This window comes from Echinops telfairi, unplaced genomic scaffold, assembly GCF_000313985.2.
Source record: "Echinops telfairi isolate 266 unplaced genomic scaffold, ASM31398v2 ScPeMD7_5592;HRSCAF=6446, whole genome shotgun sequence".
Lineage (NCBI taxonomy): Eukaryota > Metazoa > Chordata > Mammalia > Afrosoricida > Tenrecidae > Echinops > Echinops telfairi.
Genome location: NW_022109491.1, coordinates 25,969,947 through 25,984,844, shown reverse-complemented (window position 1 = coordinate 25,984,844; position 14,898 = coordinate 25,969,947). Strand labels below are relative to the sequence as shown.

Genomic DNA, 14,898 nt, shown 5'->3' with positions numbered 1-14,898 from the left:
GTTTTCAATTCACATGAGAAATACCTTGAAGTAGAATTGCTGGGTCATATGGCAAATGTGCATTTTTGCCAAGCATTTTAAATTCCTACCAGCAATGAATGAGTTATCTTATTTTTTTAACCATTTGAATAGATTTGGTGGTGGTGTCCCTTTGTGGAAATGCAATTTAAGCATTTCCCTAGTGTCTAGTATCTTACATGTTTATGTTTTTTGGGAGGGGGGTAAACTTCAGAATTTGCTTACTTTTTAATTGGGTGGTTGTTTTCTTACTGTTGTTTGCTCTTTGTATATTATAGATACAAGTCCCTTATCACACATATAACGTACAAGTATTTTCTCCCTATCTGTGGCTTCTTGTCATTTTTTTTTAGCAGTATCCTCCACAGAGCCAACGTGTTTAAAATCCAATGTATCCCTCTCTTTTTTTTTATGGCTTAAAAGCTTTATAGTTTTACTTTTTGATTATAATCTATCATGGGCTATGTTTTGTAAAAAAAATAATAATAATAAGGAAGTTTAGGTTGATGTTCCTGGTTTTGCATATGAATACCCAAGTGTACCAACATGAGGTTATGTTCCAGGTTTTTTTTTTTTCTTCTTTAACATTCTTTTGTATTCTTTTTAATCATTTTCCTCTTTGTTCTAGTTTGTAAAGACATGCCTTCTCAGTTCTTTTGGTAGATAACATTGATATATTATAACTTGTAGACTTGATTTTTCAACATCTAATAATAAATTTCTTCAGATAATGAGAGAATCTTATTATGTGCTATTATTGTCCTTTGTCTTAATTTTATTTATTTTTTTTAGTACTTATGATACTGTTTTTCTATTACTTAGTCAATATTTGTTTGGGGTTTTCTGTAAAGATTTTCTTCTCAATTTTGTTCAATTAAAATCATACAAGTGGGGTTGTTTTTACTTTGCATAAATTTTGGTACATATGCGATGGAAAATATTAAGTTCTATAGGAAAGAAAAGACTTGACAAGTCTTGAAGACCAGCCAGCTTGACTTTGAATGCCAGCTGCATCTGTGGATATTGTTGATCAAGCTACTGAACTTGCTTAGTAAGGTTGTTTTCTTATCTGTAGATTAAGGAAAATGATGTCTACCTCATAATATAGTAAGGAGGATTAGATAATTTGAAATTGATCAGGCTTTTTATCCCCAGACTTGTAATATCTTTAACTGCCTGTTCAGTACCAACTTTGGATGTCTCAGAATCAGTTTAACCTCAAGTTGATCCCCCCCCCCCCCCACTTTCTTCTGGAATGGCACGGCAGGCAATCAATCTGTCTAGCCTGAAATCTGAGTCACCTCTACTCCTCACTCCATTATCCAGTCTGCCCAGAGTTATTGAAATTACACTATCTCTACCTCCCCCTCAAAGTAGCCCATTTATCTTCATTTTCACCCCCTAGGCCGAGCTGTCATCATCTCTCTCACATTGGTTACTATAACAGCCTTCTGACTCCCTAAATACAGTTTCTCTATCCCATACCCTACTAGAGTACACATCGCAAAACTCACCTAGGGGTCACTTTCTACTTAAAACTCTTCAGGGTGGTCTTTGCGCCAAGGGATTATTTGGTTAATGGTGGCCTTGCTCAAGGTTACATTCCCAAGGCCTAGCACAATACTTTTTCATAGCGGCTGCTCAGCAATTTATGGGGTGATCACAATAGGAATTTATGGAAGACCCAAACCAATATTAAGAAATGTAGTCTGTCCCTGCATTTTCTTCCTATTAATGCTTCAGGGGAGGCTTCAAAGAGTTTGTGGAAATTTCCCATTATGTTTCAGTTTCACTTCCCTTGAGCTTTTTTGAAGCCTTCTCATATAGCACTAGAGACATGTGAGTGAAATGCTAGTTTGAGGGTAATGGTCATCTCCGATGATGACTTAGCCCTATATTTTCATCCTATCACCTCCCATCCTCTCGGCATCGGTTTACGTACTTACTGAGCCACAGTTCAAGAAACTCATTCATTATCTTCATATCATTAATGAAGGCTAATCGTGAAATTTCCCACAAATGCTTCTCTTATGATAAGCAGAGTATTCAATATGAATGACATTAAAGTGAAGTACTGTACCTCTTTGGGGTACTTACAAGAAAACAGCTAGTTGGACAATCAAATTTACAGATTCCTAAATTAGGCCTTAGCTGAAGTGGCCCAAAGCTGCAAAGGTCATTCATGTAAGTACTTGAGGATATCTGGACTTCCATTAGTTTTACTCTGAAAAGTGAAGAAGACAGTGCGCGCGCGCACACACACGAGCTTAAGATGATTTTTTCCATGTGCCTTGGGTGGTGTTCAGGAAGAAATTGAAATCTCATTTTGCAATACGATAGAGAGCTACCAGTTCATGGTACTTTATGAAATGAGAAAACAAAGATAAAAGCTTGAGCTTAAAGATATGTTTCTGCTTATTTAGCTTTTATTTGTTTGGTATTTCTGGGTCCTTTCTGGAAAATCTTATCACTGGAACTTCCTTTAATCTGCAAGTGCAGTTAGACACGTTTCATCCATTAAGAACCCAAACTGGAAGAAGTCCAATTTAGATGCTGTAACCAACTAGGGATTTGAACCTAGGATTCCACTGCTTTTTCATCACCCTGTTATCGGACCTAGTCCCAGGGTCGCTGCATTAGGAAGGTTGAGAACCACTGTTCTAAAGTCTCTGTTTCAGTTTTCTGTGTGCTTTAATTACTCCATTTAAGAGCAGGTGTCAGAGTCTGTCCTGGTATGCATTGTGTCATCGTTTAGTGGCTTCTTCCTTTTATGTATGATGTCCTAAGTGTCACCCCACAAGTCACTTAGAAGTTACAAATTCCTAAGGACAAGGACAGTATTTCTGTTAATTTAATGTCATGTATACTGCCTTAGCTGTTTTCAGACACAAGCATGTTGTGAATACTGCAGACATGGTAATCATGTAGAGTCGGCAATTACAGCCTCATTCCTTTGGGAAGAAGAGAAAATACTAGAAAAGTATTTGCTTTCTCGTTTGAGGGTTGAGTCTTGTATGTATGGTTATATTTTTACCAATGCTACTGAAAAGAATGTGAGCTAAAGCCATCCAGAGTGTGCTATTTACAGACAGACTTGCTTCAGCTAAACCTCTTTACTGAAGCCTTGGTGGGCTTTGTTGTTTTCTCACCATGTAGTACTCATGGGACTCAGTGAACAGGTATGCTGGAGGAGTCTGGCTGGGAGAGTTCATAGTTATACAGCTCTTGTGATCTCCTATTTTGGGAGTATCATTGATTGTGTTTGTCACACATCTGGACTATAGTATTAACCCCTATCCCATTTATGTTGTTGTTCTCCTACGTTGGCCTTAAAGCCATTGAACTCTGACATTGTTAGGCATGGTAGCCAAGCCCCAGCCTTTAAAGGACAAGTTTGTCCTGGGTGACTCGCTTTAGAGTGCCCCAGCAGGTGCGGGTCTAAAGATTTCACATTCACTAGCTGGTTGACCCCTCACAAATCTTGAGGTGTACATACAGGTATCCTGTTTTGTAGTTGCTGACTGAGTTCCTCTATCCAGCTGTGTATCTTTGAGCAAATACACAAAACAGCCCTGTTGCTATTGAGTCGAATCCTGCAGTCAGTAGTGACCCCAGAGGACAGAGTGAAACTGCCTCAGGGTTTCCAAGGCTGTCAATCTCTAGAGGCAGACCTCATTCTTCTTCCTCAAAGTAGCTGGTGGGTTCAAACCGCTGACCTCTCAGTTTGCAGCTGAGCACATACCCCCATGGCACCAGGACTCTTTATTTAGCAAGTTAAATATAACCTCGTCCTTTTTTAAAATTAGCCTCATTTTCCTTGTCTGTGAAATGGGGGTAATGGTAACTTTCTGACCACTTTAAAGGAACACAAGTGGCACACTGGCAAGGACTAGGTTGCTGCGAGGTCGGCGATTTGAATACCAACAGCTCTTGTCCAGAAAATTGTCGAGAAAGTTGTGGTCGCCTGCTTCTGAAAAGATTTACAACATGGAAACCCTGGGGGGCTTCAGCTCTGTCCTGTAGGGTCTCTGAGTTGGAACCAACTCAACCTTTCTACGGGTCTCACCGCTTTTTGGGTGGTGAGGCTTAAATGGAATAATATAAACAAAACACTTGGAGCATAGACCAGTGCCCGGCACACAGTGAGTAGTCGTAAATGTTAACTGTTGTTGTCTGGGTAGTTTCTAATTATGCGGTAAAAATGCAAAGCTCACTGCCAGAGCAATCAGAAACACGTCCAGTCCCTGCTCTATTCATTAGCTATGCCTGTATAATTGTGGGGAAACCTTCCTGGGGGTCTTACTGCGTTTTAAACTTGATTTGAAAGGATTTAAAATTTGTGAATACATTTTCTGGTACAGAGCACATGGGAAACTGACATGCAGAGGGGCTGTGTGGTTTGTGTGGAAGTGCACCAGGGAGGAGCCCTGCAGAGTGCGTATGCTGCAATCGGTAAGGTCGCCGGCTTACCCTCGGGAGTCTTTCCGGTCTCATCAACAGTGGCAGTCTTGGACATACAGGGGCACTTCTCCCCCGTCCTCTGTGGGTGCTGTGAGTCAGCAGGATGACTGAGAACAAGGGAGACGGGGTTATTCTCTGGGGTTGTGTACCAGCTTCGCAGGCTCACACTATTGTATTACCTGCCGTCTATAGTCCAGTTTTGCCTGGTGACTTCGTAGCATTGTCCTTTATAGACTCCCCCTTTCCAGTGTAGTCTGTAGTCTAGGGGAGGGTATTGCATTCCATTTTCTTTTATGAAGATTGGAAACTTCAAGAATACAGTACCTTCTTCCCTGGTGTATCGTGCCCCACCCCCCCACCCCCAATTTTAATAATGCCTTGTTTTCTGCCCCGTTTCCTTGTAATTTGGTTGTGATTATAAATAATCGTGGATGGAGAACTTTGTCGTTAATGTGTCCTTCTAGGTCCTCATCTCTGGAGGTTCAATAAATAAATGAGATGCAGATTACAAGTATCACCAAGCATTACAGAAAGTTCAAAGAATAGACAATGGGGCTGGTCGGCGAAGCTGTAGAGAGAATTGGCTGACTGATTTGACAGAAAGCATGTTGTACAGGTTTACCCGCTTTTCTCCATGTCAATGCTTGCCTTCTCCGGCTAATGTAGTATTGTCTCCTACATCCTATATTAAATAAATGCAGAGGAAAGCGATTTCTGTTTTGAAATTCAATGAAATCAGGATTGTTTAAGGTTTTTGGGTCACTCTGAAGTTTGAAGTGTTACTTGGATGTCTTCAAATGATCGTCAAGCCTCTACTGATTATTGCACACAATTCCCCAAATTATTTAGGTGAGTATAAGATGCTTAATTTTGATGAATGAGAACAAGTCTTGTTTCCTTCTTGGTTTTACTAAATATTGGAGTCAGAGTCACAGTGTGTACTTTCAGCTTTGCCACCGTTGTAGACTCTGCTAGCACCCCTACAGAGCTGTCGGCAGCTCCTGAAAGGATCAAGCGTTCTTGCCAATACCTTTCGTAGGACATGTAAGTCATCATAATGCTGATGCACCTCTTCTCAGGTCTTCTGGGCCGCCCTATAAAAACTATCCCATCCTTCCACGGAGAACTAACAAGCTGCTTCACAGTATAATTTCAATGATTCCACCCCACCCCCACTCCCCGCCCCATGTTATATGAGCCGACACAGTTGAGATGTATTCTTTGTTAAAACAGGCAAGAGAATCAGAGGTATATTTGAAGGTAAATTTTCTTCGTAGTAAGATTTTTTTTCCTCAATATATACATTTTAAAAATAATTCATTGACCTTTGTTTATTTTGTTTCTGCAGTTGAAGAAACCCAGTCTGAAATAAGGTCTTACCCAGTTGCCTCTGAACGCTGACTGCCGGATCTCCAAGCACCAAGTTCAGCTTTGTTCGCCAACCTGTCTGACATGTCGGGACCCGTGCCAAGCAGAGCCAGAGTTTACACAGATGTTAATACACACAGACCCCGGGAGTACTGGGATTATGAGTCACATGTGGTGGAGTGGGGGTGAGTGTTCCTGCGACTTCACTGTACTCACCCAAATTGCTGACTCTTAGGGTTTGTTGCATAACTTGTGTCAGGAAACCTACCAGGCTCTGCAACTATAAAACACAAGATTAAAGTCCAGTTCTCTGAAGCTGCAAGTGTAGTTATTCAGTCAACCAGCAGAGTATTGCTTTGACAAATTAGCAGATTTGAAAGGCTTACCACTTAAAAATCCCTTCAGTGTTTTTCCCCTTTTCTCTGGTTTGCTTGTCCTTTGTAAGCCCTGCTGGTAGCAGTTACCCATCAGTTTGCCTTTCAAGCGAAGGATTTTGCAGACAGATGAGAATTAATAGTTGAGAGACATTAAAATATTTTTGAGGTCAGAGAATACTGTCCCGTGCTGATAGTGAGAACCAAAGTTAAAGCCTTCAGCATATGCCCGTGTTACACGATGAGATGTGTGCGTGGAGTGGAATTCCGCCTGGACTTCAGTTTGAACACTTAGTTCACTTAGTCTGCCTGCGTGGGTTGCTTTCCCTCTTGACTCGCTCTGCAGTCTCATTTGGATGCTTGCATGCCCTGACCCAGAGTATTTAATTGATCTGGACATGGCTTTGTGATAAAAGCATGCATGTGGACACTTAAGTGCAAAAGAGCGATTTTTTACAATTGCAAGCTACAGCTCCTATACACACACATTTCACATCTATTCATATGCAATTTCCATAACCTATAAGTGATTAAAGGCCACCTGTTGCCTTAAGTTGTCATCAGGTGTGTTTTTAATCCTGGTTTAAACCATGATTCTTCGAGTAAGTACAGGCCTTTGCACAAGAAGACATTGTTTGTTTGTTTGTTTTATCATTTTATTGGGGGTTCTTACAGCTCTTATCATAATCCATACATCCATTGAGTCAAGCACCTTTGTACATATGTTGCCATCATCATTTTCAAAACATTTTCTTTCTACTTCAGCCCTTGGTATCAAGCCTTTTTCACCCCCTCCCCGACCTCCCCTCTCCTACCTTGCCTCCCTCACGAACCCTTGATAATTTATAAATGATTATTTTTTTCATGTCTTACACCGACTGCTGTGTCCCTTCACCCACTTTTCTATTGTCTGTCCCCCTGGGAGGGGATTATATGTAGATCATTGTGATTGGTTCCTCCTTACCTTCTTGGTATTGCTACTCTCATTATTGATCCTGAGGGGTTGTCTGTCCTGGATTCCCTGTGTTGCGAGCTCTTATCTGTGCCCGGGTACACACTCTAGTCTAGCTGGATTTGTCAGGTAGAATTGGGGTCATGATAAGGCGACGGAGGAAGCATTTAGGAACTAGAGGAAAGTTGTATGTTTCCTCGGTGAAGACATTGCACGTCAGATGCCATCAAGAACCAATGGAATCATACCCCAAATGTTGCCAGTGTTGTGGAGTTCCTAATTCTCAAGTGCACTCGTTGTCTCGGCTGATGCCAGTGTTTCTGTAGCAGACATGCGCACCGTCTTCAAATCAGTGCTTTGCGTTTGAAAGCTCCCTGTCACTGCGTTGATTCGGACACGTGCAACCCTGTGCGCAGTGGCAGTGTCGTAGCCAATGAGGTTTACCCAAGGCGCGATTATTGCTAATTGAAAACTTTCCCCCAAAAAGGCAAAGTAGAATTGTTCCCTGGGGAGGAAATGGAATGAAAAGTTACTGAAATTATTCCACAAACCTTTTGAGTCCTTTCGTATGTTTGCGAAGCTGCCTTATCTGCACTGAGGCTGTTAAAAACAGCTAGCAAATGATCACTAAATTGAGGCAGAGAACTAGGGGATGAGGCATTGCCACTCTCCACGGGAAAACTATCTGTTGTTGGCAATATACATAACACACCCTAATGTAAGCTAGATGTGCATAATGTGCAAACAGAGGAAACACTTACATTTTTCTTAGCCTAGCATTTAGGAAAACATTTCTTTGGTTGTCTTAATTTAAAAATAAAAGCCAAATGATTGAACTGGTTGAGGAATTACTTGGAATACCCTTTATTCTAACTGCATTGGTGGTTCAGTAACTTGAACTTTTTAACCTTGTGACTTTGACTTTCACTGTTCCTGTTTACAGAAATCAAGATGACTACCAGCTGGTTCGAAAATTAGGCCGGGGTAAATACAGTGAGGTGTTTGAAGCCATCAACATCACAAATAATGAAAAAGTCGTCGTTAAAATTCTCAAGGTATGTGCAAAAAGAGAAATTATTATTGTAGTATTGCTTGTAGTACATATTTATAGAATTAAGAGTTCTTAAAATATTTGAAGTATCTTCATTCAACAGAAGCAGGCCAGAATAGTGATTTAACTCAATTCCTATAACTAGATTGTGGGAGAAGGCAAATAAATGTTAGATCTCTTAAGTTTTGTCTAAGACTGGTTTTCTTTCTTTGTTGTTACATTGCAGCCTTTTTTTTCTCTCAGTAAAAAATTTTTACTCCAACCTCGTGAAAGTGGACACTCACAAACTAAGACAGGTGACGTGAGCATAGCCAGTCTGAGCCGGGGCACAAGCTTAGATGGCGTGAGTGGTGGGGACTGCAGACTGGAGTGTCTCAACTTTCATATGCATACGAAGCACCTGAAAATACCGTGGCTGTCTCAGGTTCACCTTAGTCCTCAGGGTGACATCCGTGCACACTTTACAGAGATCGCGTGCAGCAGATTTACCCAGTGCAGTGTGTCATTTGACACTAGACTGCTGCTCCCATGAGTATTTACTGTGGGTCTAAGCTAGGAGAAAATCCTTAATAACTTCAGACTTCATTTATCGTGATGTTAACTGTTGGTCCAGTTGTGAGGCTTTGGGTTTTCTTGACCTTGAGTTGTAATCCGTAGTGAAGGCTGTAGTCCTTAGTCATCGTCACTGAGCACTTCAGGTCCTCCTCCTCCTCCATTCCTGATACCCGGTGCTTGATAGAGTTCAACTGCTCAGACTCTTTGCCCAACAGACAGACTGAACATATATGATGATAGGACACATGAGAGGATACAACACGGACACACACCTTTCCTGATATTAAACCGTGCGATATTCCGTGGTTCTGTTCAACGGACTGCCTCTTGATCCATGTACAGGTTCTGCATGAGCAAATTAAGTGTTGTAGAATTCCCATTCTTCTCAGTGTTAGGATCCACACAAAGGACTTTGTACATTCAACAAAACACCGGTAAATGTTTTTCCGGTATTATTTGTTTGAGCCAAGATCCACCAGAACTCAGTAACAATTTCATTAGTCCATGGCCTTAGGAATCTGACTTGAATTTCTAGCAGCTGCAACCACTGAATGATTTTAGGCAAAATTGTACTTGCATGTGATACTGTTCAATAATTTCCACATTCGGTGGGGTCACCGTTCTTTGGAATGTGTAGAAATGGGGGGTTTTCCAGTCGTGGGGTCAAGTAGCTGCCCTCCAAGTTCCTTGGCATGGCTTAGGGAGTGCTTCCAGTGCTTCCCCAGCGTGTAGAGAGATGTCAGTTGCTTTTGGTCAGTTCCTGGAACCTTGTGTTTGGCTAATGCCTTCGGTGCAGCTTGAACTTCTTCCCTCAGGACCATCAGTTCTTGATCATGTACCACCTCTTGAAGTGGTTGAATATCAACTAGTTCTTTCTGTTGTATGGATCTGTGTGTTTTTTCATCATATTTTAGTACTTCTGCATCACTCAATATTTCGCTCATGAGATGTTGACTTTTCTTCACTTCTTTCAGTCTGTTACATCTGAGCCTATCATTCCTTTGGGGTTTTCTAACTCTGAGTCTTTTCACATTTCATTATAATATGTTGGCTTCTCGAGCTGCATTTTGAAATTTTCTGGTAAACTGTTTTCATCATTCCATTTGCTTTAGCTAATCTGCAGTCAAGAACAACCTTCAGAGTCTCTTCCGACTTCCACTCTGATCTTTCTTTCCTGGCAGTGGAGAGCTTTCTTCATGTATGATGTTCTTGATGTGGTCCCACAGTTGGTCAGGTCCTATGTATATTAAACAGAGGTAGGTTAAAATAACTGAAGTGTTTGTGAGTTTTGGTAACCATTTTAAAGGTACATACATAAAGCGAAAGGAAAGTAATCCTTTCAGTTTGTTTTTAATGACCTTAATGGCATAGCTACACTGGCTCGGCACTACAGTTTCTCAGGTGTTGAAATCTGATTTGGCATCACCACTCTCATTTCCTTGTTCAGTTGGGTTTTTACATAGGACCTGCTTTTTTATCACAGCAACCACTACAACTCAGCCTCACAAAGGTAGGACGTCATCAAAGGACTGCAGAGCAATCTCCGACCTTGGGCTAGTGGTTCACTCAGTGGCTGGCAGAGCGTTGGCTCTGCATCCTCAACTTTTAAAAATATCCCCTAGTGTCCGTGAGCGAGCCGGGGTGCCTTGTCCTGCATACCATTTGGTAACCTGAAGAGTCGAAGTGTTACCGTGCACTGAGCCACTAACCACAAGCTCCCCGGGCCAAACCCACCAGGCCCTCCACCGGAAAGATGAGGCTGGACTCTGCCCTTAGAGGGTCGCTCTGAGTCAGACTCAGCTGCGTGGCAGTGAGATCGTTTTGGTTCCGCTTATTCACTCGGAAAGGTAATGAGAGAGTGAGGTGGTGAATTATTTAGAGCCACGTGAGAGGTGCAGCCAGTGGTGCTTCTGTAAGTTCAGAAGAGCGTGGTGTTTAAAAAAAAAAAAATCCCCCAGAGCTTCCTCCTGAAGGGGAGGGAAATTTGGATAGGTTTGTATAGGAGTAGGGGTGCATACTGTAGTACAGGGGTCCTCAAACTTTTTAAACAGGGGGCTAGTTCACTGTCCCTCAGATCCGTTGGAGGGCCGGACTATAGTTTTAAAAAAACTATGAACAAATTCCTATGCACACTGCACATATCTTATTTTGAAGTAAAAAAACAAACGGGGCAAAAACGCCCGGCAGGCCGCATAAATGTCCTCGGTGGCCGCAGTTTGAGGACCCCTGCTCTAGTACATACACTAGAGTAAGTGGTGAGGGAGGAAATGAGTGAGGACCATGTTTCATGTGAAAGATGCCATGTGAGCACACACAGGCAATGAACTTGGAAAGAAGATCAGATTAGAGAAGGCCTGGGAAAGATATTTCTACATTTCCTTTCGGTCTTAAAAAGTACAGGACTTCCGTAGGTAGTTAGAAGCTATTGATGGTTTTGAGTAAGAGGGTGATTTGGAAAGTTAGTAATGTTTCAGTTCAGTCTTAACTGTACTTGTATTTTACTGTAACTGTGCAGATGAAAAGGAGCCGTTGTGGCACTGGGGGTCAGGCATTGGACTGCTAATCAGAAGATCAGTGGTTCAAGCCCACCAGCTCTGAAAGATGTGGCGTTCTGCTTTCTTAGAGAGTTACAGCCTCAGAAACCCTAGGGATGCTATGAGTCAGAATTGACTCCCTGCCAGTGCTTCTTATTATTTTCAATATAGACGATGGTATAACTACCAAAACAACGACTGAAAGCAAACCCACCTTACTGTTGAGTGGGCCCTGGACTTCCCAGAGGATTGTGAAGGCAGTAATCATATCCAAAGCGGTCTGTCACGTCTTTTTCCTGAGGAGTGCTGGTGGTTTCAAACGCCTGATGTTTCCATTGGCAGCCAGCTGTGCTATCAGGACTTTCAGAAAAGGGGGAAAGATTTTCATACCAGACCTGATCGGAAAATGATGGGTGAGGACCAAGAAATGTAGATGGCCCCTCAAGGGGACGTGCCGACTAGTCTCTTTAAAACAGAGGGATTTGTTTACCGGGGATAAGGCTAGACAGGGTATTGTTAGGTTCCAGCCACAGTCCAAGGCATTTTCCAGTACCTCAGATGACGGTGGCAGGAATCTTGTTAAGTTTCACACATGGTAAAAGTCTTCTATAAGAGCTAGCTGGGAGGACCTAATGTCGGGAGAGAAAATGTTTTGAGAAACGATGTACAAATGCGCTTTACACAATTGATGTGTGTATGGATTGGGATAACAGTTGTATGAGTCCCTAATAAAATGTTAAAAAAAAAAAAAAAGAGCTAGCTGGTAATGAAGGCAGGATTTGCATGAAGCAGTCTGACTCCAGAGCCCCTGCTTTACCCACAAGGCTGCAGAGGTGGTTCAGCCGTCCTGCTCCTCTGTCGGGTATTTTTAGATTGAGAGGGAGGGAAAGTGCCATCTCTCATGTCCCATCCTAAGTGAGTTTTATAGGTTCCCTCCATGTACTACCAACTATTTAAATTGTTAGTTTTGAGGATTTGAAAAGAGCTAACATATTCAAGGTCATCATTGAAATGAAATGCTAATCCCACAGAGGTCTGGTTTTGGAACTGGACGTCTCTTCTCTCTCTCCCTCCCCGCTCACTGGCAGCAGTGCCGGCAGAGTGCCTGGCACTGCTAGTAGGACGGCTTCAGAGAGGAGCCTTCTTCCAGGCGCTCCTAAGTAAGCCTTTCTGAACTCCATTACCTGCTGATACACTCCAAAATGGCTTATTTCACTGATACACTTCTGTCCTTTTAGCCAGTAAAGAAGAAGAAAATCAAGCGTGAAATAAAGATTTTGGAGAATTTGCGAGGTGGTCCCAACATCATCACACTGGCAGACATTGTCAAAGATCCTGTGGTGAGTATAGTAGGCGCCAGCAGGGCCACCAGGCTGGAGTAATGTTTGACCCAGAGCACAGCTAGCCTCTTTTCTGCTCTTCTCTAAAGTGCTTAATCAGATCCACCTTTGAACGAATGTGGGTTTTTCTCTCCAAGGTGACTTCCACCCGTAGACTATTTTATCCTTTGGGCTAAGGGACCGGTAGCACTAGAAACGGAAATGGAATGATTCATTTTGCAAACTCGGGTGTGAAGCTAATGGGTCATAGGTGTGTTGTTGCCGAGAGCTTGGTGAGACTTAAGCTCTTTGTCCTCTGTTTGAAACCTATTCCCAGAATGACCTAAGTGGTGATCAGAAGCAGGGAGGGGTTATAGCAATAGAGGGTTTCCTACTTTTGAGGTGAGAACTGATTCACCCACAGTCTATAGACACCTGCCATGCCTATGGCTAACACTTTTTTTTTCTTTCTCTTTCCACAGTCACGAACCCCCGCCTTGGTTTTTGAACATGTAAACAACACAGATTTCAAGGTATAATATATATATAACAATAATATATAACCAACCATTTTGAGTTTTGATGTCTTTAGACCACATTGCTGCTAGCTTCCACTGGTGTCCAATCTAATGAAGGCAGTGACACAATCATGTTCAGGGGTGTGTATATGCATTGTGTATGTTGAAGCATGGAGCTAAGGGACTCCAGGTTATGGATCTTCAAAGGAAGGTGAGGATAGTGTTGGCTTCTGCTTTAACACAAACCTAGAACGGGTAGGGCTCATTTAAGGAAAACTTGATCAAGAACACCAGCAACCCTTTACAGGTGAAGAGTGAAAGGTACATGTAACACACCCTCCCCACTCTCCCCCCCACCCCACCCCCGAAACAACAAAACAACAAAATTCTTCAGAGCTTGGAAAGGCAAAATGTATTGTCAACAGGGATAGGCTGTTCACATGGCTCAACAGGTTTGGCAAAAATGCCAACCTGCATGCCCTCTGGTCCTGTGCATTACTGATCATGTGCCAGCCAAAGGTGCATTAGTCCCCTGCTAAGGTGCTGTGTGTTTGCCAGAATACTTTCTGTGAGATCTGAAGGTAAATGAAAAGCAAAGTGTCTATCAATGCATGTTGTATGTTTAAGCTGGTATGTTTCCAGCAGTGGGCTATAGTGGTAGCAATCAGTTTAAATAGTTCTTCCCTTTTGCCTGTAAAGTTAAAAACCAAAGTTTCTTAAAAACAAACAAACAAAAAAACCCCAAACAACTCCCAGAGTATCCCTCTAAAGCAGTGGTTCTCAACCTTCCTAATACCACAACCCTTTAATACTTCCTCATGTTGTGGTGACCCCCAACCATAAATTATTTTCATTTCTACTTCATAACTGTAATTTTGCTACTGTTATGAATCAGGCGGCCCCTGTGAAAGGGCTGTTGGACACCCCACCCCCAAAGGGGTCACGACCCACAGGTTGAGAGCCACTACGTGAAAGTAAAGGTGATGTAGGAGACCAGGGAACAGACAGATCTTGGAACAGTGCCAAATGAGTGAGGTCATGGTTTGAATTACTACAAATGAGGATCAGAAAGTGTCTTCCCGTCAGCATGGTTTCATGACTCAAACGTTGCATTCTTCTTTCACAGCAATTGTATCAGACGCTAACAGACTATGATATTCGATTTTACATGTATGAGATTCTGAAGGTAAGGGAATTTTGGATACTACTTGAGCTTTCCTTTGTTAAATAGTCCAGTTAACAGTAAACAAAGACCAGTGAATTAACTCTGTATAGTGAAAGAAAGCCCCTCTGCATGAACTTTTTGGTTTTTTGCATAAATGTTTTTAATACGGTAGCAGTATCAGAATTTTTGTTCTAATGTCTAAGGGTATGGAATAAGGTCTTACAGGACTGTGATTTAGAATGCTTGGAAAAGGGTATTTGGAAGAGAGACCCTTTATAAGTATTTTTGTACCCTCCACCATACAACTAAGGCATTGCGCCTTCTAAAGCCAACTCCCCAATAACCCTGGCTTCTGGTGTGCTATATTTCATAAGAATTCAACAAACAGTAAACCTTAACTTGGCTCTCAAAGGATCCCATTTTAGGATTATGTACATCTCTGCCTAAAGATTGCTGCTTGAAACTGGTCCTTGATTTCTTTTTCTTTTTTTTTTAATTTTAAACCTTTTATTAGGGGTTCATACAACTGTTATCGCAATCCATACACACATCAATTGTGTAAAGCGCATTTGTACATCATTCT

The 14,898-nt window shown here is 42.0% G+C and overlaps 1 protein-coding gene and 1 pseudogene across 4 annotated transcripts in view; both read left to right on the top strand.

Annotated features, from left to right (window-relative positions):
• CSNK2A1 (casein kinase 2 alpha 1) overlaps positions 1–14,898 on the top strand; it is a 51,322-nt gene that overhangs the window by 18,495 nt on the left and 17,929 nt on the right. For all 4 annotated transcript variants that reach the window (XM_045295214.1, XM_045295212.1, XM_045295215.1 and 1 more), the window contains exons 2-6: positions 5,828–6,032; positions 8,117–8,228; positions 12,552–12,653; positions 13,115–13,165; positions 14,277–14,336. In XM_045295214.1, the coding sequence (XP_045151149.1) occupies positions 5,932–6,032; positions 8,117–8,228; positions 12,552–12,653; positions 13,115–13,165; positions 14,277–14,336 (426 nt within the window). In that variant the 5' untranslated portion in view covers positions 5,828–5,931. The remainder of the gene's footprint in view (positions 1–5,827; positions 6,033–8,116; positions 8,229–12,551; positions 12,654–13,114; positions 13,166–14,276; positions 14,337–14,898) is intronic.
• LOC115871436 lies at positions 7,578–7,745 on the top strand (annotated as a pseudogene).